Source organism: Cladosporium halotolerans (assembly GCF_011745625.1).
Source record: "Cladosporium halotolerans strain TM138-S3 chromosome Unknown Sca28, whole genome shotgun sequence".
NCBI lineage: Eukaryota > Fungi > Ascomycota > Dothideomycetes > Cladosporiales > Cladosporiaceae > Cladosporium > Cladosporium halotolerans.
In genome coordinates this window covers 243,914-264,950 of record NW_027191479.1, presented here as the reverse complement: position 1 = coordinate 264,950, position 21,037 = coordinate 243,914, and the positions used below count along the sequence as shown (strand labels likewise).

Here is a 21,037-nt window from a genome sequence, read left to right as displayed (position 1 = left end):
TGCAAGCCACAATGTCTCCCGTCCAATTGTGATTCCGGCTTGTGCATAAGGTTTGAGCTCAGCTGTGTCACCTGATTTCTCAGCCGGATGTCTGGACCTCTTCTTCTTTCCAGCAGGCAAGAAATACTCCGAGGGATCTTGTCCTCTTTCTTCGCGGACTCGCAAATGTCTTGTGACCAGAGACATGCAGGCATTGCCGGCGGCAGGGGCGCAGAATCACCTTCCGGCTGCTCCGCCGCGGGTACCCTTACGACACCGAGGTGCCCTCAAAGTCTCACCGGTGAGACCGGACTCATCTCAGTCTCACTTAACGACACTGAAAACTCGCCCTCAAGCGAAAGAGGCGAGCTCACACGACGGTCGGGAAGCCCCCACGAAAGACCGCGCATCGTCACAGGGAAGGTCTTCTGGAGACTCAATATCATCGCAATCTAGCGATGAAGATACAACAGCTCGAAAAGAGCGTTCAAAACCCCCAGACCGTGGAAGCGATTACCATCATATCACTGTTAAAGGCAACGCCCGATCGCAGCTTGGTGACACATACATCAAACGACAGACAGTGTATTCTGGCACGTTTCCGGGGGAGTTGGACCAGGGACAAGGTCGAGCCCGAAGGACTGCGCAAACCGACCGCGATGACTTCATCCGCGATCTTGGGTATGCTCAAATGGGGTCTCGTCTGGCCAACATCACTGCACCGCATTCAGGAACCTGTTTGTGGATCTTCGACACCTTGCCGTACCTTAGATGGCTGAGTCCGCACTACCGCACTTTGCACTACGGCTTTCTCTGGATCAAAGGTAAGCCTGGTGCCGGAAAGTCGACACTGATGAAATGCGCAATGAAGCACTTGGGCAGTTCCTGCCGTCACGATGTCACGGTGTTGTCATTCTTTTTCAACGCCCGTGGACATAGGCTGGAGAAAACCACTCAGGGAATGTACAGATCTTTATTACATCAGCTATTCACGCAGCTGCCTACTCTGCTACCACAATCGACCGTTGAAAGTTGGTTGGTTGAGAGAAAACGGAACTGGTCGGTTCTGATGTTGCAAAACATGCTGCGGGATGCGGTCTTGGGATTGCGAAACGACCACCGATTGGTTCTATTCATTGACGCGCTCGATGAATGCCAGGAAGACTCCATCAGAGATGCCGTCCAATTTTTCGAAAGCCTTGGCGGGACGACTACTTCTCGTGATATCTCATTTTCCGTTTGCTTCGCAAGTCGACATTACCCCCGGATCAGTATCTCGCATCACGAAAGCATCAATATCGATGCGCGAGAGGAGCACTATGAGGACATATCCATTTATGTGCATGAGCAGCTTCTTGGGTTCAATCTTCCTTTCATGAGTGAGCTCGAAGACGAAATTTCGCACCGATCATCTGGAGTTTTCTTATGGACTGTGCTCGCCCTCCCGATCGTCAAAAAGAAAATTGACCATGGCGAGACACGCTCGCAAGTATTTCAAGAGCTGGAAAGGGTGCCCGTCGGCATCAACGATCTTTTGAGAACAATTGTGATCGACCGCACGCCATTCTTCCTGCCGACGATGCAGTGGGTCCTTTTCTCAAATCGTCCACTATCACTTGTGGAGCTTTATTTGGGCGTCATGGCAAGCGCCGGTCAACTGGATGATTGGGCCACCTCCAAGACAACAGAGCGCCAAATGTACGCTTTCCTGATTGCATCCTCTAAGGGTCTAATTGAGTTCTCAGAGAGGTGGGATCATTTCGTCCCCAACAAGGTAGTCACCGTGGCTCAGTTCATCCATGAATCAGTTCGGGAATACCTTCTTCAAGGTGGCATGAAAGCTGTCGACGATACATTGGGATGCAACCTGCAGGCAAAAAGCCACGCTCTACTAGGAGCCTGGTGCCAGATATATCTCGAACGGATTCTTTGTCAGGACTCGGTAGATATTACCGACATAGCGACTTTGTACATTGACAAGACCGCGCAGCTTCAGGGATCCAGCACGGACATCTACGATTCGCAACACTCGTATCATATGCACTCCTACGAGTGGGAATTCTCTACCCCTTTCTTGTCCTATGCGCTGAACAATGTGCTTCTCCATATGGAAACTGCTTTCGTGGGCAAAGCTTTTCAATTGGCGTCGCTAGCAGGCGTGCCTTGGAAGGCCTGGGCCTTACTTCTGCACGCCCCAGGCGGCGGATCTGTCTCGCATCGTACTCCCGTCATGCTGTACGCTCTGGTAGTATACCATTGCAAAGAGCTTACGAAAGCGATGCTGCGAGATCGACTAGCACGTTTATCACCCGCTGAAGGGTGCAAAGCTCGCTCAACAAACCTCGTTGATGAGCTTCCAGGTGACCTTCACGACAGCGACATCAACGCCGTTGTAACGTCTGTTACAAACAATCCTACGGTCTTACTGGCAGCAGTCGCAGCCCGCTTGAGTGAGATTGTGGAGCTAATGCTGGAGTGCAAAGCAAAGCCCGATCTCGAGGTAGGGAACGGAGGGCCGCCTCTGTATATCGCAATAGAAAGCACGGCTTGCGATTGTGTGAGGATGCTGCTGAAGCACGGCGCGAATGCTTCTGCACCGATCCATGGCAAAAGTCCCATCGCTCTAGCATCTCGAGTAGACGCCAACGCTATCGTGAGAGTGCTCCTAGAAAACGGAGCAGACCCAAATAGCGAGTCGCTCGAGGCCGACGACGTGACATTGCTGGCAGACGTGGCAGGTACATCCAATGTGGAGCTTGCCTCTATACTTCTGACTTTTGGCGCAAATGTCGATGGTAAAGCAACGTGCAGGCCTCTCTTTTCTGCGGTCGCGTGTAACAGGATATCAATGACTCGACTTCTTCTGGATTCTGGTGCAGACGTCAACGCTCGCAATACTGTCTTGGAAACTGCACTTCACCAACTTGCTTCGCGGAAAGACCACCGTCTACGGCGAGGGCTGGGAAAGACACGGATCAAGATAGCAAGAGATTTACTGGATGCCGGTGCTGATGTTAACGCCATGGATTGTCATTTCAGGTCTCCTTTGTACATGGCATCTCTTCGCGGGAGATTTGGTCTCGTCAGACTGTTTGTGGACCGAGGCGTGGACTGCACTATTGCGAGCCATCGGTCAATTGTTCAACGTCTAGCACAGTTGGAAATTCAATATCCGGAGGCCGATGTGATGGAGTCAGACTCGAACGCAAGCATGATAGCTCATGGCAGCGAAGATGAGAGCTGTAATGGGAATGAGATGGTGCACGAGACTAGTGTCCACACACATGAGCAACGTGAGGTGCATGGCTCTACACAGGTGCCGCTAACAAATCCGTTCTGTCTTTGCTATTTACGAGCAGTCGACATGGGCGTTGAGCCTCGCGATACTAGACTGCGCCTTTCGAGATGGCAGTCGAGATCAGCTATTGTCATTTAATGGCATTGCTTGAACTCATTTCAGCATGCGGAAATTCGTTCGTGGAAGGCAGATGAAGCTATGACAGCAATTGTGCCACTCAGGACATTGGCAGGGAAGGGCCGTGAGGCTGTTGCTCCTCGCAAGTTCACTGCAATTCCATACGGCTCTTCCCCGGGAGTGGGAGAGCCGTGTTGAAGCTGCTGAGGCGAAAGTATATCGATCATGCTCAATTATTAATGAACGTTTATGATCGCACCAGCTTTGTACAAATCGGTAACGGCAAAGACGGATGATGCGCTATGCTGGACTGATCTGCGCCCTACTGCTTTGGGTGCCCTCGACCATCTCCACGTTGGACGAGGGAAAAGTAGGGCGACTTGTAGCGGCGCGGGCCCGGTTCGACTTGCGACGCATCAGGAACGCAACCAGTCCACCAATCATCAACATGACAACCACGGCAACAGCAACGCCAATGCCGCTAGCAGCAGCGCTCGAGAGTCCCGTATCGTCCTCTTTGGCAGCAGCCACGGCGTTTGCGGTCTTGTTGTCAGCGGCCTCCGCGACGCAAAAGTAGGCTGGGGAATCGCACGTGGTGCACCAGGTCGCGACGTCGTTGATGGCTCTGGCACCTAGACGGCTCTTGAAATCACCATACGCATAATCTTCTGCCGTCTCGCCCCAGAGCGGGTACGCGATGAGATCCTCACTGGGATCTGTACCGTTGCGGAACAAAAAGCGGACGCGCAAGTCTGTATCCGGAGTCGCAGGGAACGTATCGCCGTCGGCGGCAGTGAAGAGTTCGAAAGCCATCGTCGAAGCGTAGACCGGCAGACCGGTAAAGTTGAGGGAAGTGGTAGAGAGATTTGTCAAGCCGAAGAAGGATATGAAGGTGTCGTAGGAGCCTGCCAGAAGGGAGAACTTGACATCGGCTGATCCCGCGACGACGGAGTCGAGCTGTCTCAAGATGCCTCCCGCGAAAGCCATCCCACCGATAGACCGATCGGGCTGGCTGGCGTTGAAGTTGTGATTCCACTCCCATTCGTCCGCGTAGTAACGGAGCTGATCGAGGTCAGAAGAGGCAATGTCTGGCGCCACTGTCGCGTTGTGGATAGAAGCCACGTTGAGAAGGTCGAATACGTCGTAAGCGTTGGCGTAAGAGACATTCCCAGGGCCGAGGATGTCAGTTAGCAGTGGCTCGACGCTCGTGTAGAGTGTTGCAGACGCAGCGAGGGTTGCTGCGTAGTCCGCACTTAGCTCGTAAGTCTCAGATGCGTTCGAATAAGCCGGACAAGCGTTGTCTCCTTTGATCCAAATGGTGTCCGGACTATTCGTGTCTTCACCGTGGACGAGAATGTACTGCTGTCCGTCTAAGGGGGCCGAAACGTCGGTGCCATTTACCAGGCTCTCAGTATCCAATGTGTCACTGAGGGGCGGATACAAGCCTTGAAGAAAGAGACTGGCAGTCTGCAAGAGTATCTGTGCGTGTGATAAGCATTTCCGCGACCAAGTATGAATAATTTCTGCGCGAACGTACGTCTTGATCTGGTGCGCTGGCGTACAGTTGTGAAGCGTTTACAATTTCTGGCGAGATACCGGCAATCTGATCGGCGACGCCATCGACCAGATACCGCCGCCTGTAAAAATCACCAGAATTGTAGACCTGGTTGGCTCCGAGGTTGGTCATATTGTAACTTTCGTAGAGCTTGGCCGTACCTAACATCGTTAATACTGGAATGCGTTATCACCTGGCTGTAAGTTGTAAACTTACGATCGCCATGGCGGCTGAAGACCAGGACGCTGTGGACGGTGCGAGAGTTTGCAAACGGTGCGACAGCGAATACCAGCAGTATTGAGGGACTGTACATTGTCGACCAGCTGGCGCAGTCGTATGCCGTCTACGATGTGAAAGGAGGGTGATGCGAACATGGACAAGGAGAGGAGACGGCCACATCAACAGCATCGGTTCACTGCCCGCCACTACACCACCACGAGTAATTGATAACCAGTTGGGTGTCAAAAATGGTAGGGCATTGGGCGTCAATGGATTCCGAGAGATCGGCATTGTACTCGGGCTTGATCATAGTTTGAACTCAAGAAGATGAAGCTAACCCATCGAGACGGTCCAGCCACGTGTGGGTCAGGATGAACGGATGGTGGAATACCGCGTGCCAGAGTCATGGGTCGTGGCAGTGGCGCGAGTGTTGACAATGGCGCGACTGTTGTTTCAGGGGTGTGATGTTCACCATGTATCGCGGTTTCGGTGGGTGAAGTCTACTGGAGTTTCTGCCGACGGACGAAGCCATGCTTGAATTCGAGTCGCGGCCGTGACGTTCACCTTGGTTCCCCACGCCCACGCTGTCGGGCTGCGCTGCGGGCTGCGGCCTGCCTGAGCTGCGGCCTGCCGTTCTGGGACGCGGCGGACGGAACACCTTCCACCCTGCCGGCCTGCCCTTCCCGCCTCGCGTGGTGAGACGTCGCTGCGCCCTCGAGCTATACCGTATCCCTCAGGAATTAATGATACCACCCCACACCTGCATCAAGAGGCGGACGTTGGCTCGCATGGAGGGAGTGTAGGATAATTGTCGCTCGACCACGAGGAGCGCCTCCCGCATCGTCCGCCATCATCACCAGCGCTCTGCACCTCCACCCTGCTTCGAGGCCCGCCGACGACGACGACGTTGCGACCGTCACCAGTGGCTCAATGATCTAGCGCGCCTCCACGGAATCTCACCAACGGTTGCGCCCACCATGTCGCGCCCTCCGCCCAACGGCTACCGCAACATGAGCAGCAATGGCTCCAACCCGGCTTTGAACATGTCGAGCTCCAACAGCGCTCTGAACTCGCAGTCTCGCTTGGGCACGCCGAACATGTCGCAAAGCCAACAGAGACCGTCTTCGTCCGGCATGTCGCGCGCGGAACGCTTCGAAGATGAGAAAAGGCGCATCATCGAGTCTTGCTTTAGTAAAGTCGACGCCAATGGACAGCTTAGCGAGAGCTATATTACGCATATCCGGATCCAAGAAGATGCCGCGCATCCTTCTTCACCACCGCCGCCCGACAGCCCGGCCGAAAATAGGAAGCCTCGACTCATCATAATCGCTGTCAGGAGCACGGGACGGGTGCGCATGCACAAGGCGCGAGAGAACAATAATGGTAGCTTCAGTATTGGAAAGACTTGGAACTTGGAGGAGCTGAGTGCAATCGAGAGTTTTTCGAACAGTGCTCTGCCGCCACAGGATGACCGAGAAGCGCAGTACAGGTCATGGGCCGGGGGCCTTGGCTTCATTGTCACCATCACCAAGCCCTACTACTGGCAAGCGGGCACTGCCAAAGAGAAGGACTTCTTCATTGCAAGCGCTGTCAAGATCTATCGGAAGTACACCAAAGGCCTTGTTCCGGAGCTCCGCGGGTTTGACGAGCAGAATCAAGCGGCGATGCTCGGACAGCAGCCCCAAGGGCCACCAGCTCCAAGTCCTAAACTACTCAGCGGAGATATGGCAGCACCTTCTCCACCTCAGCCCCCATTTGCGCAGGGATCACGGCCACAGAGTCGAGACAATCCTCGAATGCGAGGATCACCTGGTCCACCCCCGACTCAGGCAGGCCAGCGGCCTTCTGAGTCGCCTGCGAGGCCTCAACAGCCACCAGGCATGCGTGCTGGAAGACCGGGCGAACCATCGCCCGTACCGCGGTCTCATCCTAGCTCAGAGCGGATGCGCTCAAAGAGCCGTGAGCCCGGCAGACCCGGCATGCGGGCTGGACCCTCGCCTGGACCTACGCAAAACAGAGGACCGCCTTCATCGTCAGGCTATTCTAGTGGCCCGAACACACAGCGTTCACAGCCCAATCTGCGGTCTGAGAGTCCCGCTGTCTCTGCTTTCTCAACGAGCAGCAGAGAGGCCGCACAAGCGCGACAACCCCGATCCCAAAGCCCACCTAAACAGAAGGAATTCGAGAGACCTCCTGTGCATACAACTCGTGAGAGACCGCAAGATCCCACTCAACCAGAGACGAATGGAGCGGTCGCTGGCGCAGCAGCCGGTGCGGCACTTCTGGCGAATACGAGGCAACGATGGCAGCAACAACAGCAACAAGCGCAACCTGAACAACAACTACCCATTCGTCAACAGCCGGAACCTCAACGTGCAGGTCCTCCGCCTCCGTTACACAGAAAGCAGCCATCTGCAACACACCTTCCACCTCTGGAGACGACTCAATCGAACCGAAGTCGCTCACAACATTCCCGCCCAGAAGAACCACAACCAGATGCTGCGCAGAGTGGAGCTTCCTCAGCCGGTGTTGAGCCAAGCGATGCTGCCGCGATCAGTGGTATGAACTCATACTGGGGCCCGGAGCCTACAACACCTGCCGAACCACCTGCCACCCAGCAGCCGTCCTCTCCTTTGACACCGGAAAGATCACGGAGGCGGCCGCAGTTCGATACCAGAGCTTCAGAGAACAGCGTTGACTTACGGCCTCCTCCACTGAAGCAAGGTGCTCGTTCGACGGACGGCGGCAGCAATTATGCAACCCCCAACGCACAGTCGGCTGTAGTAACACCGGCCCATGAAGAGCCGCCCGATGTCAAACCTCTTGCTGTTCAAAAGCCTTCTGAAACCAAAATCAGCATGCCCGGGGCATTCGCTGATACGCCACCTGGACCATCACCCCAGCCGACTCCAGCCGAAACGCCAACGACCGAAAAGGAGCAGGCAGAGGTACAGCCGTCTCCAGAGGCCTCCGAGGCGCAAGAGGATGCAGAAACCCCATCGGACGAGGCGTTCCGACCAGGTCTTGGACCGATGGTCAAGAAGCGCGGGGCGGCCGCCGATCGCTTCCGCAAAGCAGCTTTCGCAGCGAATGCCTTCAAGCCACGACCAGGCGGTGCCGCAGAGCGCATTCTGAAAGCGAAGGCGGACAAGGAAGCCGGGATCACTGATGAAGCCGACGGTATTACCGGAGTTTTCAGAGCGCCCGCACCACAGAAAGAGGAGCCAGCAGCGCCGCCACCGCCAACCAGTCCCAAAGCACCACCTGTCTCGCAGGATGCCCCGATGCTCGAAGTCACAAAGCCGGTCTCGCCCTTGCGGATGCCATCAGCTACCATGCGAGGCGAAACAAGCGTACAGTTAGCGGACGGGGGTCCCGTGCGGCCACCCGAATCAGAGACCCTCGCACCTCCGGTTCCCGAGCACCTGCCAGAGCCCGAAGAAGAAGAGCCCTTGGAACAGGACCACCTGCGGGCACCCCAAGTCAAGGTCAAGCGCCGAAGTCTGCAGCAGGAGAAGTACCTCACTGAACTCGGCATCGACAAGTCGTTGTTGGAAGGCAAGGGTATCGAGTTCGAATCTCTCCTGATAGACTTCGGATGGGGCAACGGCGCTCGGCAGCCAAGGCAAATCACAGACTTTGAGAACGATGTCAAACGGCAGCTGGGGCGAGTAGAAGCTGGCTCCTGGCTGTCACAGAGCGACAATGCCAGGGAAGACAAGGTGGCACACGTTGAAGGACTGCTCGACAAGGCCATTGCAGAATGCGATGAGCTCGAAGGTCTTCTGACACTGTACAGCGTTGAGCTTGGCTCCTTGAACGAAGACATTCAGTTCATCGAAGCCCAGAGTCAGGGTCTGCAAGTGCAGAGTGCCAACCAGCAGCTCCTGCACACGGAACTGACCAATCTGATTGGGACAATCTCACTCGACAGGTCAGTCTTGGAGCCTTTGCGTTACAGCGACATTGGAGACCCTATCGGCCTGGAGGAAGTGGAGCACAGCCTTGTCAAGCTGTACCAGGCTATGATCACGATGGATCCATCCTCCCGCTCAACGACAACTCGCCCTAAGAGTCGTTTGGGAGACGACGGCACGGAGCTGTCTCGCATGGCTGCCCTCCGTGAGAAGAAGGAAATGTACTCGCGTGAAAGCAACACTTTCTGCCAGCGGCTGATGCAGCAGCTCGACTACACCTTCACTTCTGCGCTGAACAACGTCAAGAGCCAAACGATGAAACCGGTTGGCGATGGGAAGATGTCCAGACTAAACAAAGATGCGTTCACCAACGCGAGGACAGGCCTGTGGATTTACAGTCCATTGATCTTGTTCTCAAAGGAGCTGAATATGCCCGCTTGGCAGACCATCCTCAGACTCTACTATTCTCGCGCACAGCCTCTGTATGCCGACGCTTTCAAGCGAAACATCAATGGCTGGAAAGGCGCTGTCCGCAAGCCGACTGGCGAAGAGGCCGAGTTGTTGTTCACGCATCTCGAGAAGGAGGCGGCTGATGCTAGCAGCGGTGGCATCGCGAGCTCCGCCCGCAAGATCACAATCAAGCGCTCGCAGACCCTTGCGAAGAGCTTGCGTAGCGCTTCCGGTGACAAGAAGAGCGCCAGTGAAAGTCTGAACCAGGGCAACTCCCTCATGGCTTGCGAAGTTTTCTCTGGCGCCATGGACGAGATGGCACCGTTGATCAGCCAAGAGCAGAACTTCATCGTCGACTACTTCCATGCTACCAGTTTGGAAACCGCGGACTTCGTCGATGTCGTCAACTCTGTTCCTCCCGAGAGACGCCGTGGCACCAACCTGCTCGTTCCGAAACCCATGGACCCCGACCGTGAGATGGCTCGCCGCGTCACTGGCGTCATGGACGAGATCTTCTCTTTCTTCACACAAGAAACTTCGATCTTGCTCGAATGGGCAGTGTCGTCAGATCCTATTCAGGGTGTTGGCATCCTCGCCGCTCTCAGCAAGCACTCTTTCTTCCTCGCAGACACCGCTCAAGAATACCTCCTGCAGCTCATCGACCAACTCAACACACGTTTGCAGACGCTCTTCGCGAAGTTCGTCGACGAGCAGATTCGCGCGATCGAAGAGACCAAGGTCAAGATCCACAAGCGCAAGGGCGTCATCGCTTTCATGCGAATCTTCCCGCACTTCAGCGCGGCCGTCGAGAACGTGTTCGCCTCAGTCGCACGTGCGGACTACGATGGTCCCAGCGAAAGCGTAGCTGAAGTCAGGCGACTGGTGGACGACGCCTACACGCGCATCAACCGTACCATGTTCGACAGCCTGAAGGTCATCGCCAAAGAGTCTCCCACCGCCGGCGCTCCTGTTGGCGCACATACTGCCGCCGCTAGGCAGGCTGGTGCGGATGACCCTGAAGATAAGGAGATGCTCAACTACCACGTTCTGCTGATCGAGAACATGAACCACTACATTGAGGAAGTCGACGATGGAGGACGCGAAGGCGTGCTGGCCGATTGGCGGAGTCGCGCGATGCTCGAGAGACAGGAGGCTTTGGAAGCGTACGTCGGGCGGGTTGTGCGGCGACCGCTTGGCAAGCTTCTGGTGCGTAGAACTTCAATGACTCTATCCCCATCGATGACCATGCTGACTGAAATCAACAGGACTTCCTTGACTCCCTCGACTCCCAGCTCGCCTCCAGCCCCAACATCAACCCAACCTCCATCGCCTCGCGCGCCTCTTACTCACGCAAAACAGCCCGCCACCTGCTCGCCGACTTCAACAGCAAAGAAGTCCGCAAAGGCATCGACACGCTCCGGCGCCGCATCGAGAAGCACTTCGGCGACGCCGAGGGCGAGAGCGCGAACGTCTCGCGCAACCTCGTCGGCTTCGTGTGCAAAGAGGCCGAGCGCTTCTACGAGTCCACGCTCGAGAGGGCGGAGAGGCTGGCGAAGACGGTCTATCCTGCCGCGGAGGGGGAGAAGAATGTGGAGGTTGATTTCTCGCGGGAGGATGTGAGGGCGGGGTTTAGGAGGTAGGGGTGAATAGATGTTGGGTTATGAGGGAGGGCGGGGGTTAATTTTTCGTATATACGCTTTTTAGTCTCGGGAGTGATGAGGAGGTGTGTTGCATAGTGTCATGGGAAATGAAGGATTTTGATGACGAGAATCGTGCGCTCTTTTCCGTTACATGGATTGGTGGAACATGAAAAACTTCAAGGTTTGCAGCCGGGAGGCACGCAGAAATGTGAAGACAAGCTGCCTACACAAGCTCCGAGGGAACGTTGAACGTTGGCAACGATGTACGACTTCACGCAGGAGCGCATGCGTGGATCGTGAATGAATACGAGTCAAGAAACGATTGCCATTAATATCCATGAGCGTCATCCCGTATCGTTATTGTCGTTGCATATCGTAACAGTCGTTAGATCGCTCACTCCCATTTTCAAGCGAAGCAAGCATGCATGTGAGGTGTACAAGTAAATCGCGGAAGAAAAGCAACGTGATGCGTCTCCTCTGGTAAGGAGCGTTTTCACAGCGTAGTCAGAATGTCACTCTGTGCATGGGACCTCTGCGTATTTGCACTGGCCTGCGACATTCCGTCAGATCTAATTCCAGTAAAGAAGCCTATAAGGAGCCTGACCGTGGTGGGGCAACGGCGGAGTGAAGCCCGTCCCGATCCTCCGTTCTCCCCGGTTGTGCTTCCAGGTCACCTGCGATGTTTCGAGATGCTGTTCTCCGATATTGCAAGACCCCAACGATGATCGCGATCAAAGCAAACACGGCGCCAATCGTACCGAAGACGATTGGAATTGTGATGGCGGATAAAGATCCGTCAGACGAGATAGATTGCTGTGTATGATCTGCGCTAGCATGTCGAGCAATGGCTGTGTGAATAAGGACCCGCATATGCATGGCAGGGTGTTCGATGTACTGAAAGCAGTGTAAAGTATACAAGGGTGCAGCTGAATGAAGGAGACGAAAGATGCGACTGTCGAAGAGAAAAGCCATCTTGCCTTAGGGGGAACGCGCAGCCACATTTATTAGTATTTCCGCAGATGAGCGTTGCCTATCCATGGAAAGGTGATTCGTTCTTAGCTTTGTCAAATCATGTAAGATTTTCCCATGTGACTGACGACACTGCATCGGATCGGGTGGCTGCAGCGGAAAGGTTTGAGTCGCGCCATCACTAGTACCTATCTGCGTACAATAGCTAAGCGCTTGAGCACTTTCGACTCTGGGCCTGAGGCATCACGCTTGCATCCTTCACGACTTCGATGATCGTAACTTCTGATATCCTACCGCTGTTACCTTCGGTAGACAATAGTCGTGCCATGGTGACGATAGCCTCGAGCGTACAGTATAGAAAGCAGCCTTTCATCTCTCGGTATCTAGCAAGAAAAAGATCGTCTCAATCTTATGTTACAACAGTAGCAACAACAGCAAGCCGAAAAACAGATGCCATAAAGACACCATCATCAACTTTTCTCGCTCCCCAATGCGCTTTTGAACAAGAAGCAATAAGAAACACAAACTAAAAGATTACACAGAATCCGCTCTCCCCTTCGTCCTCATATCCACGGCCGTAAAGTGATGACAGAACTAAGAGTTGTTCTGCACAATCTCCAGGATAATATCCCTCGCCTCCTCAACGCCTGCCTTAGTACCCACGATCTCAATTGCCTCGCCCTCGCTCTGCGCGCGCGGCACCTGGATCTTGGTACCAGTTTGCTTGCGGATGCGGTTGATCTCAGCGCCGCCGGGTCCGACAACGTGGCGGTATGCGCGGGGATCGGGGAGGATAAGGAAGCCGACGGTGTCCTGCTTCTGAGCCTCCTCGAGGGCGCGGTCGACCTTGGCACGGGCGGCGGAGATGGCCTCGGGCGACGGGCCGACGAGCACCCAGGGGATCTCGCCTTCCTCGGTCGAGGTGTGCAGGGAGTGGGCCTCGAAGGAGTGGTTGTTGGCGTTGGCGGAGGAGTCGTCGGTGATCAGCGGCATGTCGGCGCTGCCTGCACCGCGGCTGGGCTTGGGGACGGACTGGCGGGGCGGAGGGCGCTGGCCGGCGTGGTCGACGCTGACCTTGTGGTCTGAGCGCAGACGGCGGAAGAACTGGCCGTTGTCGGCGATGGCGTGGTGGTACTTAAGCGGGACCTGGACGGTCTCGCCCTCGACCTCCTTTGTGAGCTCGAGGATGTGAGCCTTGGCCTTCTCGACGTTCTCAGGCTGACCGGCGACCTTGACCTGCGAGCGCGCAGGACCAGTCTCGCTCTGGCGGGGAACGTTGATGGTGACACCGAATTGTTGCTCGAGCTGACGGCGGCTCTCACCACCACGGCCGATAAGCAGGCGGTGCTTGTCCGGCTTGACCTCAAGAATCTCAGTGGTCTGGGACTCCTGGTCGGCAACGAGGGCAAGGATGGCAGCGGCGAGCTTCTCGACAACGCTGCTCTGACCTTCGAGACGGATGGTGTTACCCTCGGCCTCGGTCTTCGGGAAGCGAGCAAGACGAGCACGAGCCCTAGCGTCAGAGGGACCGCCAGCTTGCTCGACAAGAGAAGCGAGGTTGGAGCCTGTAGCAACTTAGTCTGTGACCCTGATTGGTTAACGATACATATGTAAACTTACCTCCAGCACCGATGATGAAACGGTGGTGCTTGCGCTCAACATCAATGTTCTTCGTGACAGTGTCATCGAAGACCTTGGCACGCTCCTCGATGACCTTCTTGGCAGCCTCGACAGCCTGCTTGGATCCCTTGATCTTGACTTCGGCACGGCCGTCCGCGCTGGCAGCCTCCTTGGCAGAAGGAACGTCCACGATGGCGCCGGTATCAAGGCGAAGAGCCTCCATCTCACGACCGCCAGTACCGATCAAAGACGGGAGCTGGCTCTGAGCGACGGACACGGTAGCGGTGTAAGAGTTGTCCTTGACGTACTGCAACAAGCTGAGGAGCTCGTCGCGGCAGGCGTCAGCACCCCTGCTGGGACCCTTGATGATGACCTCGTTCGGGCCCTGGTTGGGGCGACGAGAGGCAGCAGCATCAACAGCTTCGTCCTCATTACCAGCCTGCTTAGAGCGAGGGAAGTTGACGCGGACGTTGTAGCGGTCCTGCAGACGGTTGACCTGACCACCCTGAGGACCGATCAAGTCACGGTGGAACTGGGCAGGAATGTTCAGGTGGTGAGTCGCCTCATCCTCCAGCTTCTTGCCAACGTCGAGAATGTGCTTCTTCGCGGCGTTCGCCTTGGCCTCGGGACCCTTGATCTCGCACTTGCCCTCGTTGAGCTGGATGTCAACATCGAACTCATCGCGGAGACGGTTGATGTTCTCACCACCACGACCGATGAGGTGGCTGGCGAATTTCTGAGGGAAGTCGAAGGTGAGAGTGAAGCCACGCTCAAGCTCATCCTGCTTCTCCTGCTCGATGAAGGCAAGCAGGTTTTGAACAAGGGCATCGACGTTGTCTTGAGGTCCACGAAGATTAAGCGTGGGCTGCGGGGCCTTTCTGGGAGCAGAAGGAGCTTGTCTGGGACCACCGTAGGCGACCTGTGGGGGGATCTGACCCTGCGGGAGGGACTGGTGGTGGCGGTCAACGTGCCTCCTAATCTTGTCGTGGAATTTGACAGGTGCGTCGACATCACGCGAGATGATCTGCTGTTGGCCACCGATCAGGTTGAGGATGTGCTGCTGCGCCTCCTGGAGGGCACGCTGGTACGCCTGGGCGTCCTGAGCGGATGGTGCCTTGCGAGGAAGCTCGTAATCAGGCGACGGCACGCGGTCCTCAAACACAAGCAGTGCAGGAGAGTCATCAAACTCATCCGGAACAAGCAAGTGTACACCGTATTGATCGCGAACTTGGCGGGCAGCCTGCGAGCGGATGTGCTCGTGGAAGAAGGGGTCGACCTGGAGAGGCGAGAAGCGAGTCGGCGGGTGGCCGCTGATGAGGTTCATGATATCGGAACGGGCCTTCAGTGCGTTCTTGCCATCGGCAGCGAAGATCTGCCACGAACCAGACTCCTCAGGGACAATGCGAACGTTGTGCTGGCGCTCAATCTGCTGAATGGCCTGGCGGCGTTGCAGGTATCTAGTGACATCACGGGCGTGGCTCTGTCCACCGCGAGGAGCGTTGGCGTGAGGCTTGACGATGTCGGCAGTGGAGGAAGACATGCGCATAGCCAGATCCTGGATCTTGTCAACGGCCTGATCGATGCGGTCCGCAGGACCAACAACAATCAGCTCGTCAGCGTCGTGTCCGTCAGGCGGCATGATGACGGAGCAGCCAGTCTCAGCGAGGAAATCGTTGATCGAAGAACCCATATCGCCAACAACGAACTGGTGCCTGTTGCGCTCAATCTCGACCTGCTCCATGGTGAGCTGGCGCTGAAGCTCAGCGACCTGGCGGTCTAGCTCGGCCTTCATCTCCGCAACAGCCTGGCGGTCACCAGAGAGCTGGATAGGGTAGCCGGCCTGGGGCGCGAAAGAGGCGGGACCACGGTTGGCGGGAATCTGAGGTGCCTGCTGGCCGAAGGTCTTGTACTCGGGAATCTGCATGCGCAGGTCGCGGCCTTGCTGGAGAGCAGCCAGACGCTCGTTGTTGCCCAAGAAGGGGTAGTACTCTGCGGGAATGTGCTTCAGGCGAGTGCTGGCAGAAGAAGTGTGCTCGTTGACGATCTTCTCAATGTCCTGCTTGGCCATCTGAACCGCGAAGGGGTCACCCTCGATCGTGACATCAACAGTCTGGTCCAGATCGTCGTCCTCGAGAATCTCGGCAGCCTCCTGGCGAGAAATGTTGATACGGGCGCCGGTGCGCTTAGAGATGGCCTGAATGGTAGCACCCTGCTTGCCCACAACGCGACCGCGGATGGAGGCAGGAATCGGCAGAGAAATGTTCTGGCCAGCGCAGATCTGGCTGGCAGCATCCTTGAGGGCAATCCTGACAGCGTCCGTAGGGCCAGTACCCTCAAAGATGAGGACACCGCCAGGACCGCTCTTCATTTCAACCTTGGCCTTGCTCCTCTTGTTGATATCCCTCAGAACCTCAGAAACAGGCTTCTTCAGCTGGTCCCTCTTCTTCAGCATGCTGGGGTCCAAGACGATCTGCTCAGACTGGCGACCCGGAAGGTTCATCTGGGGCTGTCCACGAGCCGGCGCAGTCGAGCCGGGAGTCTGGATACCAGGAAGCGGGGTCGAAGCGCGAGAAGAGGCGTTGCTGGCGAGAGGAACGTTCATGCCATTGGAGGTACCGTTAGGAGCCTTGCCGACGGCAGCAGGCTTGCGAGACCACAGAGACTGGGCGGCGGGAGCAGCGGCCTTGGGACCACCAAGGGCTGGGAAGAGCTCCTCAGACTGGGTGTCGAGCTTGTTCTCGCGAGCGGGCTGCTTGCCAGCAGCCTTGGAAGAGACGCTGGCATCGGGAGCAGGGGTCTGGACACGAGACGGGTCGGTAGAAATGGGCAGCGAGGGCGCGGCAGAAGGCATTGGGTGAGGAGCGTCCTCGTCGGGAATCTCCTCGACCTGAGTGTTGCAAGTCAGTAAAGTCCGAACGATTTCCCGTCCCCGCAGATCCCTCCATCCATTTGCTCGGGACGGATGCGTACCGTAGCCTTGTGTGCCTCGTCGGCGGCGTGCTGCTGCATAAGGCGCTCAGCCGCGGACGTCGGGACGTCAGCGCTGGCGCTGGCAGCGTTGGATGCTTCGGCAGACATATTTCAGACGGGTGTCGAAGCTTTCAAATCGGATAGAGGTGACCGGTAGACTTTGGGATCCGTGCCGATGGACAGGGACAATGAGACCAGGAAGATTAGTTTGCGGAAGTGTGCATGCGCACGACTAATCAATGGCAGGCGGAGGAAATAGGTGTGGAGTGCCGACTGCACCAGGCGACACAATAGGGATGGGGCGGGTGAGGTGGTGGAAGTGCGGGTGGTGAGGTTCACAGCACGCAGATGGACAGGTGGAACAGCCAAGATTACGACAAGGTACGGTAGCTTCGGGGCAGGTCTGGCTTCTTCGACCCAGCCGTTAGCCGATTCTGGGGTAAAGCCAAGCCGGCAATTTGATGGTCCATGCCAGCAGTCTTCAGGGCCCATTATGCGGACTCTCCTATGCTCGTTGCTATCTTCAAGATCTGCCTGGGCAATACGCGGCAGAAAAGCTTGGGGATTTGTCAGACTCTGTAATGCTGCAACTATGCATGATAATAAGATCAGCAATGAATGGAGTTTCAGGGTCTGGGGTATCGCCGATAAGCGATTCATCACATTGAAGGTCTTACATTCACTCATGGGGTATCGATCAGAACGCGCCCAAATCGGCATGCCTGTGATAGAAAATCTACAACACGCTCTAACACATGCGTCCTACCACTGCTCCATTGTCGCATCGCCATCCTCATCCAAGCCATTAGGTGGCGAGCTTGCAGGCGCTCTTGACATGCCTGATGCCCTCGGCTCTCTCTTCACCGGCCGACGGTAATCATCAGGATCCGGAGCATCGCTATCGATCAATTGAGGCCTGCCATTGTTCTCCTCGCCCTCATCATCGTCCTCTGCTTCCTCCTCCTCCAGCCTCTTTGCTCGTTGCAGGCGCATGATGTGATGTATGATGACTTTGTCTTTGTGCAAATCGTTCTTCGTAAGCATGTTATCACAACTGCCGACAGGGCACCGCACAGCCTTCTCTCCGCCAGTCATCCTCCCGCGAGGGCCCGGATGTCCTCCCACCGTCTCGTGCGAGTTCTTGATCATCTCCAGGATCGCGCTGGCCTCGAAGCTGTGCCTGCACTTCGTGCTAGTCAACGGTTGCTTGAACTCCTGTAGTGTGAGTGGACACTTGGTGCTGGTCTTCGCGCGCTGAATCTGGATGTCATCGTCCTCCTCATCATCATCCGCTCCAGCACCCGTGACGCCAGGCTCAGGTACGGCGCGAGCCTCATCGAACCAAGCGCTCTCATGCGGCAGCTCCACTTCGCCATCTGGATAGCGCGCACCGTGCACGATGCCCTTGAAATTGCGATAATTGTTGTTCTGCGCGTATCGCTGCTGCATCGTGAAGTTCTGATACTTCGTCTTCGCATCATCGACCTGCTGCATCCAAGTCTCGCTGATACTCGGCACAGCTTGCGTGCCTCCCGCTGGATCCGTAGGAGTGAAGTCCTGGTATTCCTCGGTCCCTTCATCTCTCTCCTCCCCATCTCCCTCCCGCCTCCTCCTGCCCTGACTACGCGTATTGAGCGTACTCGCCTGCGTACTCGCGCCCTCCCTCGCGCTCTCCGCCGCGCCCGCAACTTTCTCCTTCATAGCCATAATTGCATGCTGCCCATCGATCATCTTCCTCATACCCTCCTCCATGCGCTTCGTCATGGCCTCTACCTTAACCTTCATCTGCGCCAGATCGGCCTCGAAAGCCTCCACATCGGCATCATCACCTCCGCCACCTTCCTGTTGCTGCTGGTGCTGCAGCCGCGCGCGCAGCTTCACGCTCGCGTTCTCCTTGTCTTTCAGGCGATCGTTGATCTCGCCCGCAGAGACCGTGACGGCATCTTGAGCGTCTTGCAGGCTTTTGTCGAGCTTGTTCAGGTTGTGTTTGCGGACGAGGTCGGCGAGGGCGCGTTGAGCGTCCGGGTTGAGAGTGAATTGTGGTCGTTCGTATTCGAAGCGGGTTGCTGTGGACGAGGGTCGGCCTTGGGATGGCGAGGGCGCTGTCGCGGTTGGTGCGACGGAGCGGCGGGTCCTTGTTGACATATTTGAGGTCCCTGTCTCTCGACGTTGTGTTGTTGAGGACGGGAGCGAAAGTAGTGTTGAAAGTCGGCGATGGGAAGACGCGACGCGCGCAGTCGACAGCGCGTCGCTTGCGGATCATTCGAATTGGACCCTGCAAATGACGCTTCACCCATCGAGACGACAGAGCAAGACCTGACACCTGCATATCCCGAATCATTGCGTCAACTGATTCAATCAACCCCGTACATACTCTCCCCACGACTCGTCAAGCGACCGAGTCAATCTGTTTCTGCACGGTGATCACATGGTCAATCTTAGGTCGCTGTTCTCTAACTATGGTGAGGATTCGATTCGTAGCCCGAGATCTAGCCTATTAATCTTTGAAAGGCATCTTCAGATCCCTCCCTAATCTGCGTTGGTGAAAGCAATCCCGGCGCCCGTCATGTCAGAGTCAAGATAGGTGTAATCCTCCACTCGCGGCATCTCCTCACCGTTCAGGTAGGCGGCGCCACCGCTTTTCGACGGTGCTATGTAACCGCACTTCTTCACGTTAAAGTTCATGCAGACGTCGAGCAGCTGTTGAAGTTTAGCGAAACTCGTCGCTAGCAGAGAACCGTCGGGCCGAGACACCCCTCCAACGACCAATTTCTGTCGGAAGGAGTACTCCTACGACACTAGCGTTGGCTTCCGAGCATATTCTGGGACATCGACGAGCGACGATATTGAAAGAATACCAGGTATTTTTGCTAAGCAGTCAAGCTGATACATTTACAAGACAGATTTTCAAGCTGATGAGTGGGAAAGCTGAGGACAGTACTTTCGACTCATATCCATCTCAAATCAAAAAGAACGGCACAATTGAACGTGTATGAATGGAAAGCACCACCATGAATATTGATTTTGGTCATTCAACGCCACCTGTTCATCGCATCCAAGCTTTCGAATAGTATCATTACGCAGCTTCGGGTCCGGCCTCTGCCTCAGTCTCGCGCTTGTAGCTGCCATAATTGCCGTATTTGCCGTATTTGCCGTACTTGCTGTAGGGGTTGTACTTCCCGTATCCTGCTCGGGCTTCGAGTGCTTCAGGCTGGGGCTCAGGATCGGCGTCGCGTGGGTATGTCCCATAATTGGAGTATTCGCCGTAGCCTCCTGCTAGTGGCGGGTACGAGCCATAGTCGGAGTACTCGGCTGGGTCTCTTACAGAGACCTCAGCAGCTTCAGGCTTCCTGTCCACCGGTGCTGCGTTACCAATTGTTGATAGAGACGCTCCGAAGATAAGCGTAAAGGTTGTGAGCTTCATGACGGCGAATGTGTGACCCGTAGGTGCGGTAAGGCTATGTAGATGCTGGAAGTAGGAACGTCAATTCGGGGCACTGGTCAACAAGAACCTGAGAGTGAGAACTGACTTGGAAGCAATATAGCTTCGCCCTCCGCGCCTTCTAAGTCTTATATGCCTTTGCAAGGCTTGGTCTCCTCACGCCCGCTGAAGTCGCTGCTCAAGCTTCCTACTTCCGAGACATTACGTGACCATCAGCAGAGCTGCACTCAGGGTGACGAGATCGTCACCACAACTGGTGCAGGCCGCCGTTCAATAGAAATGACACTTTCTAGGTTTCTCCCGAAAGCTGAGGGACCATCGTGTCCACCTTTGGACATGGCTCTCGGTTCGACGAGCGACGCTAACGCGTCTTCAGTGGGGAAAGCTGGTCAACACTGCTTCATCCTGGAGATCTGAAAGCTCCGAACCCGATCTAGGAGTCTCTCTTTTCACAAAACCGTAAGCACTATTGAAAGTATCGTGCCGGAGGTTTTCTTGTCTTCCCGTGTCGACTCTTCCAGCCACGGAAACATAGAGACAGTGGGCCGAGTGGCAGACCTCTCGCTATCCGAAGATGTGTCTACACCGGAACACTTTGAGATATTCTGTGTCATTGATGGCGAGATCTGCCCTGATGCAGATACGTGATCACCAGTCATGGCGTCTGGAAGGTTCAAGAAGGTCGTAGCAACAACAACGTGAACTCACCTAGCCTAGCGCTTCCATTGGCATTCGCATAAGAAATCTTGATTGAGCCTGCCAAGCTGGTCAAGCTTTCGTAGGGACGAGTTACTACTGTAGTGCTGTTGATTAGAAATTTGTGCACGCTCACACAGATGCTGAGTATGACATGACGTCCGA

General features: G+C 55.8%; 5 protein-coding genes across 5 annotated transcripts; 1 reads left to right on the top strand and 4 right to left on the bottom strand.

The window, feature by feature from the left end:
• Positions 1-3,694: 3,694 nt before the first annotated feature.
• WHR41_07307 (uncharacterized protein) lies at positions 3,695-5,655 on the bottom strand (the record flags this gene model as incomplete). The annotated part of the gene is made up of 3 exons (XM_069375912.1): positions 5,166-5,655; positions 4,932-5,110; positions 3,695-4,873 (listed from the first exon to the last, which is right to left on the bottom strand). Exons 1-3 carry the CDS (start codon positions 5,260-5,262, stop codon positions 3,695-3,697), a joined length of 1,455 nt encoding a protein of 484 aa, XP_069227235.1. The 5' UTR covers positions 5,263-5,655.
• A 209-nt stretch (positions 5,656-5,864) lies between these two features.
• On the top strand, positions 5,865-11,305 carry WHR41_07306 (uncharacterized protein). Its single transcript, XM_069375911.1, has 2 exons — positions 5,865-10,741; positions 10,801-11,305. The coding sequence occupies exons 1-2, from the start codon at positions 6,146-6,148 to the stop codon at positions 11,173-11,175; spliced, it is 4,971 nt and encodes a 1,656-aa protein (XP_069227281.1). The 5' UTR covers positions 5,865-6,145; the 3' UTR covers positions 11,176-11,305.
• Positions 11,306-12,492: 1,187 nt separating this feature from the next.
• Positions 12,493-17,063, bottom strand: WHR41_07305 (uncharacterized protein). The gene is made up of 3 exons (XM_069375910.1): positions 16,735-17,063; positions 13,765-16,651; positions 12,493-13,709 (listed from the first exon to the last, which is right to left on the bottom strand). The coding sequence occupies exons 1-3, from the start codon at positions 16,840-16,842 to the stop codon at positions 12,739-12,741; spliced, it is 3,966 nt and encodes a 1,321-aa protein (XP_069227280.1). The 5' UTR covers positions 16,843-17,063; the 3' UTR covers positions 12,493-12,738.
• A 433-nt stretch (positions 17,064-17,496) lies between these two features.
• WHR41_07304 (uncharacterized protein) lies at positions 17,497-18,879 on the bottom strand (the record flags this gene model as incomplete). Its single annotated transcript, XM_069375909.1, has 1 exon — positions 17,497-18,879. The coding sequence occupies one exon, from the start codon at positions 18,877-18,879 to the stop codon at positions 17,497-17,499; it is 1,383 nt and encodes a 460-aa protein (XP_069227279.1).
• A 931-nt stretch (positions 18,880-19,810) lies between these two features.
• Positions 19,811-20,158, bottom strand: WHR41_07303 (uncharacterized protein; the record flags this gene model as incomplete). Its single annotated transcript, XM_069375908.1, has 1 exon — positions 19,811-20,158. The coding sequence occupies one exon, from the start codon at positions 20,156-20,158 to the stop codon at positions 19,811-19,813; it is 348 nt and encodes a 115-aa protein (XP_069227278.1).
• Between the last annotated feature and the right edge of the window lie 879 nt (positions 20,159-21,037).

Excerpts from the sequence above, each read along its gene's own strand:
- WHR41_07306 (XM_069375911.1), top strand. The coding sequence starts at position 6,146 with ATGTCGCGCCCTCCGCCCAACGGCTACCGCAACATGAGCAGCAATGGC. Across the intron at positions 10,742-10,800 it reads GACCGCTTGGCAAGCTTCTG|GACTTCCTTGACTCCCTCGA; the intron begins GTGCGTAGAACT and ends TGAAATCAACAG.
- WHR41_07305 (XM_069375910.1), bottom strand. The coding sequence starts at position 16,842 with ATGTCTGCCGAAGCATCCAACGCTGCCAGCGCCAGCGCTGACGTCCCG. Across the intron at positions 16,652-16,734 it reads ACGAGGCACACAAGGCTACG|GTCGAGGAGATTCCCGACGA; the intron begins GTACGCATCCGT and ends TGCAACACTCAG. Across the intron at positions 13,710-13,764 it reads TTTCATCATCGGTGCTGGAG|GCTCCAACCTCGCTTCTCTT; the intron begins GTAAGTTTACAT and ends AAGTTGCTACAG.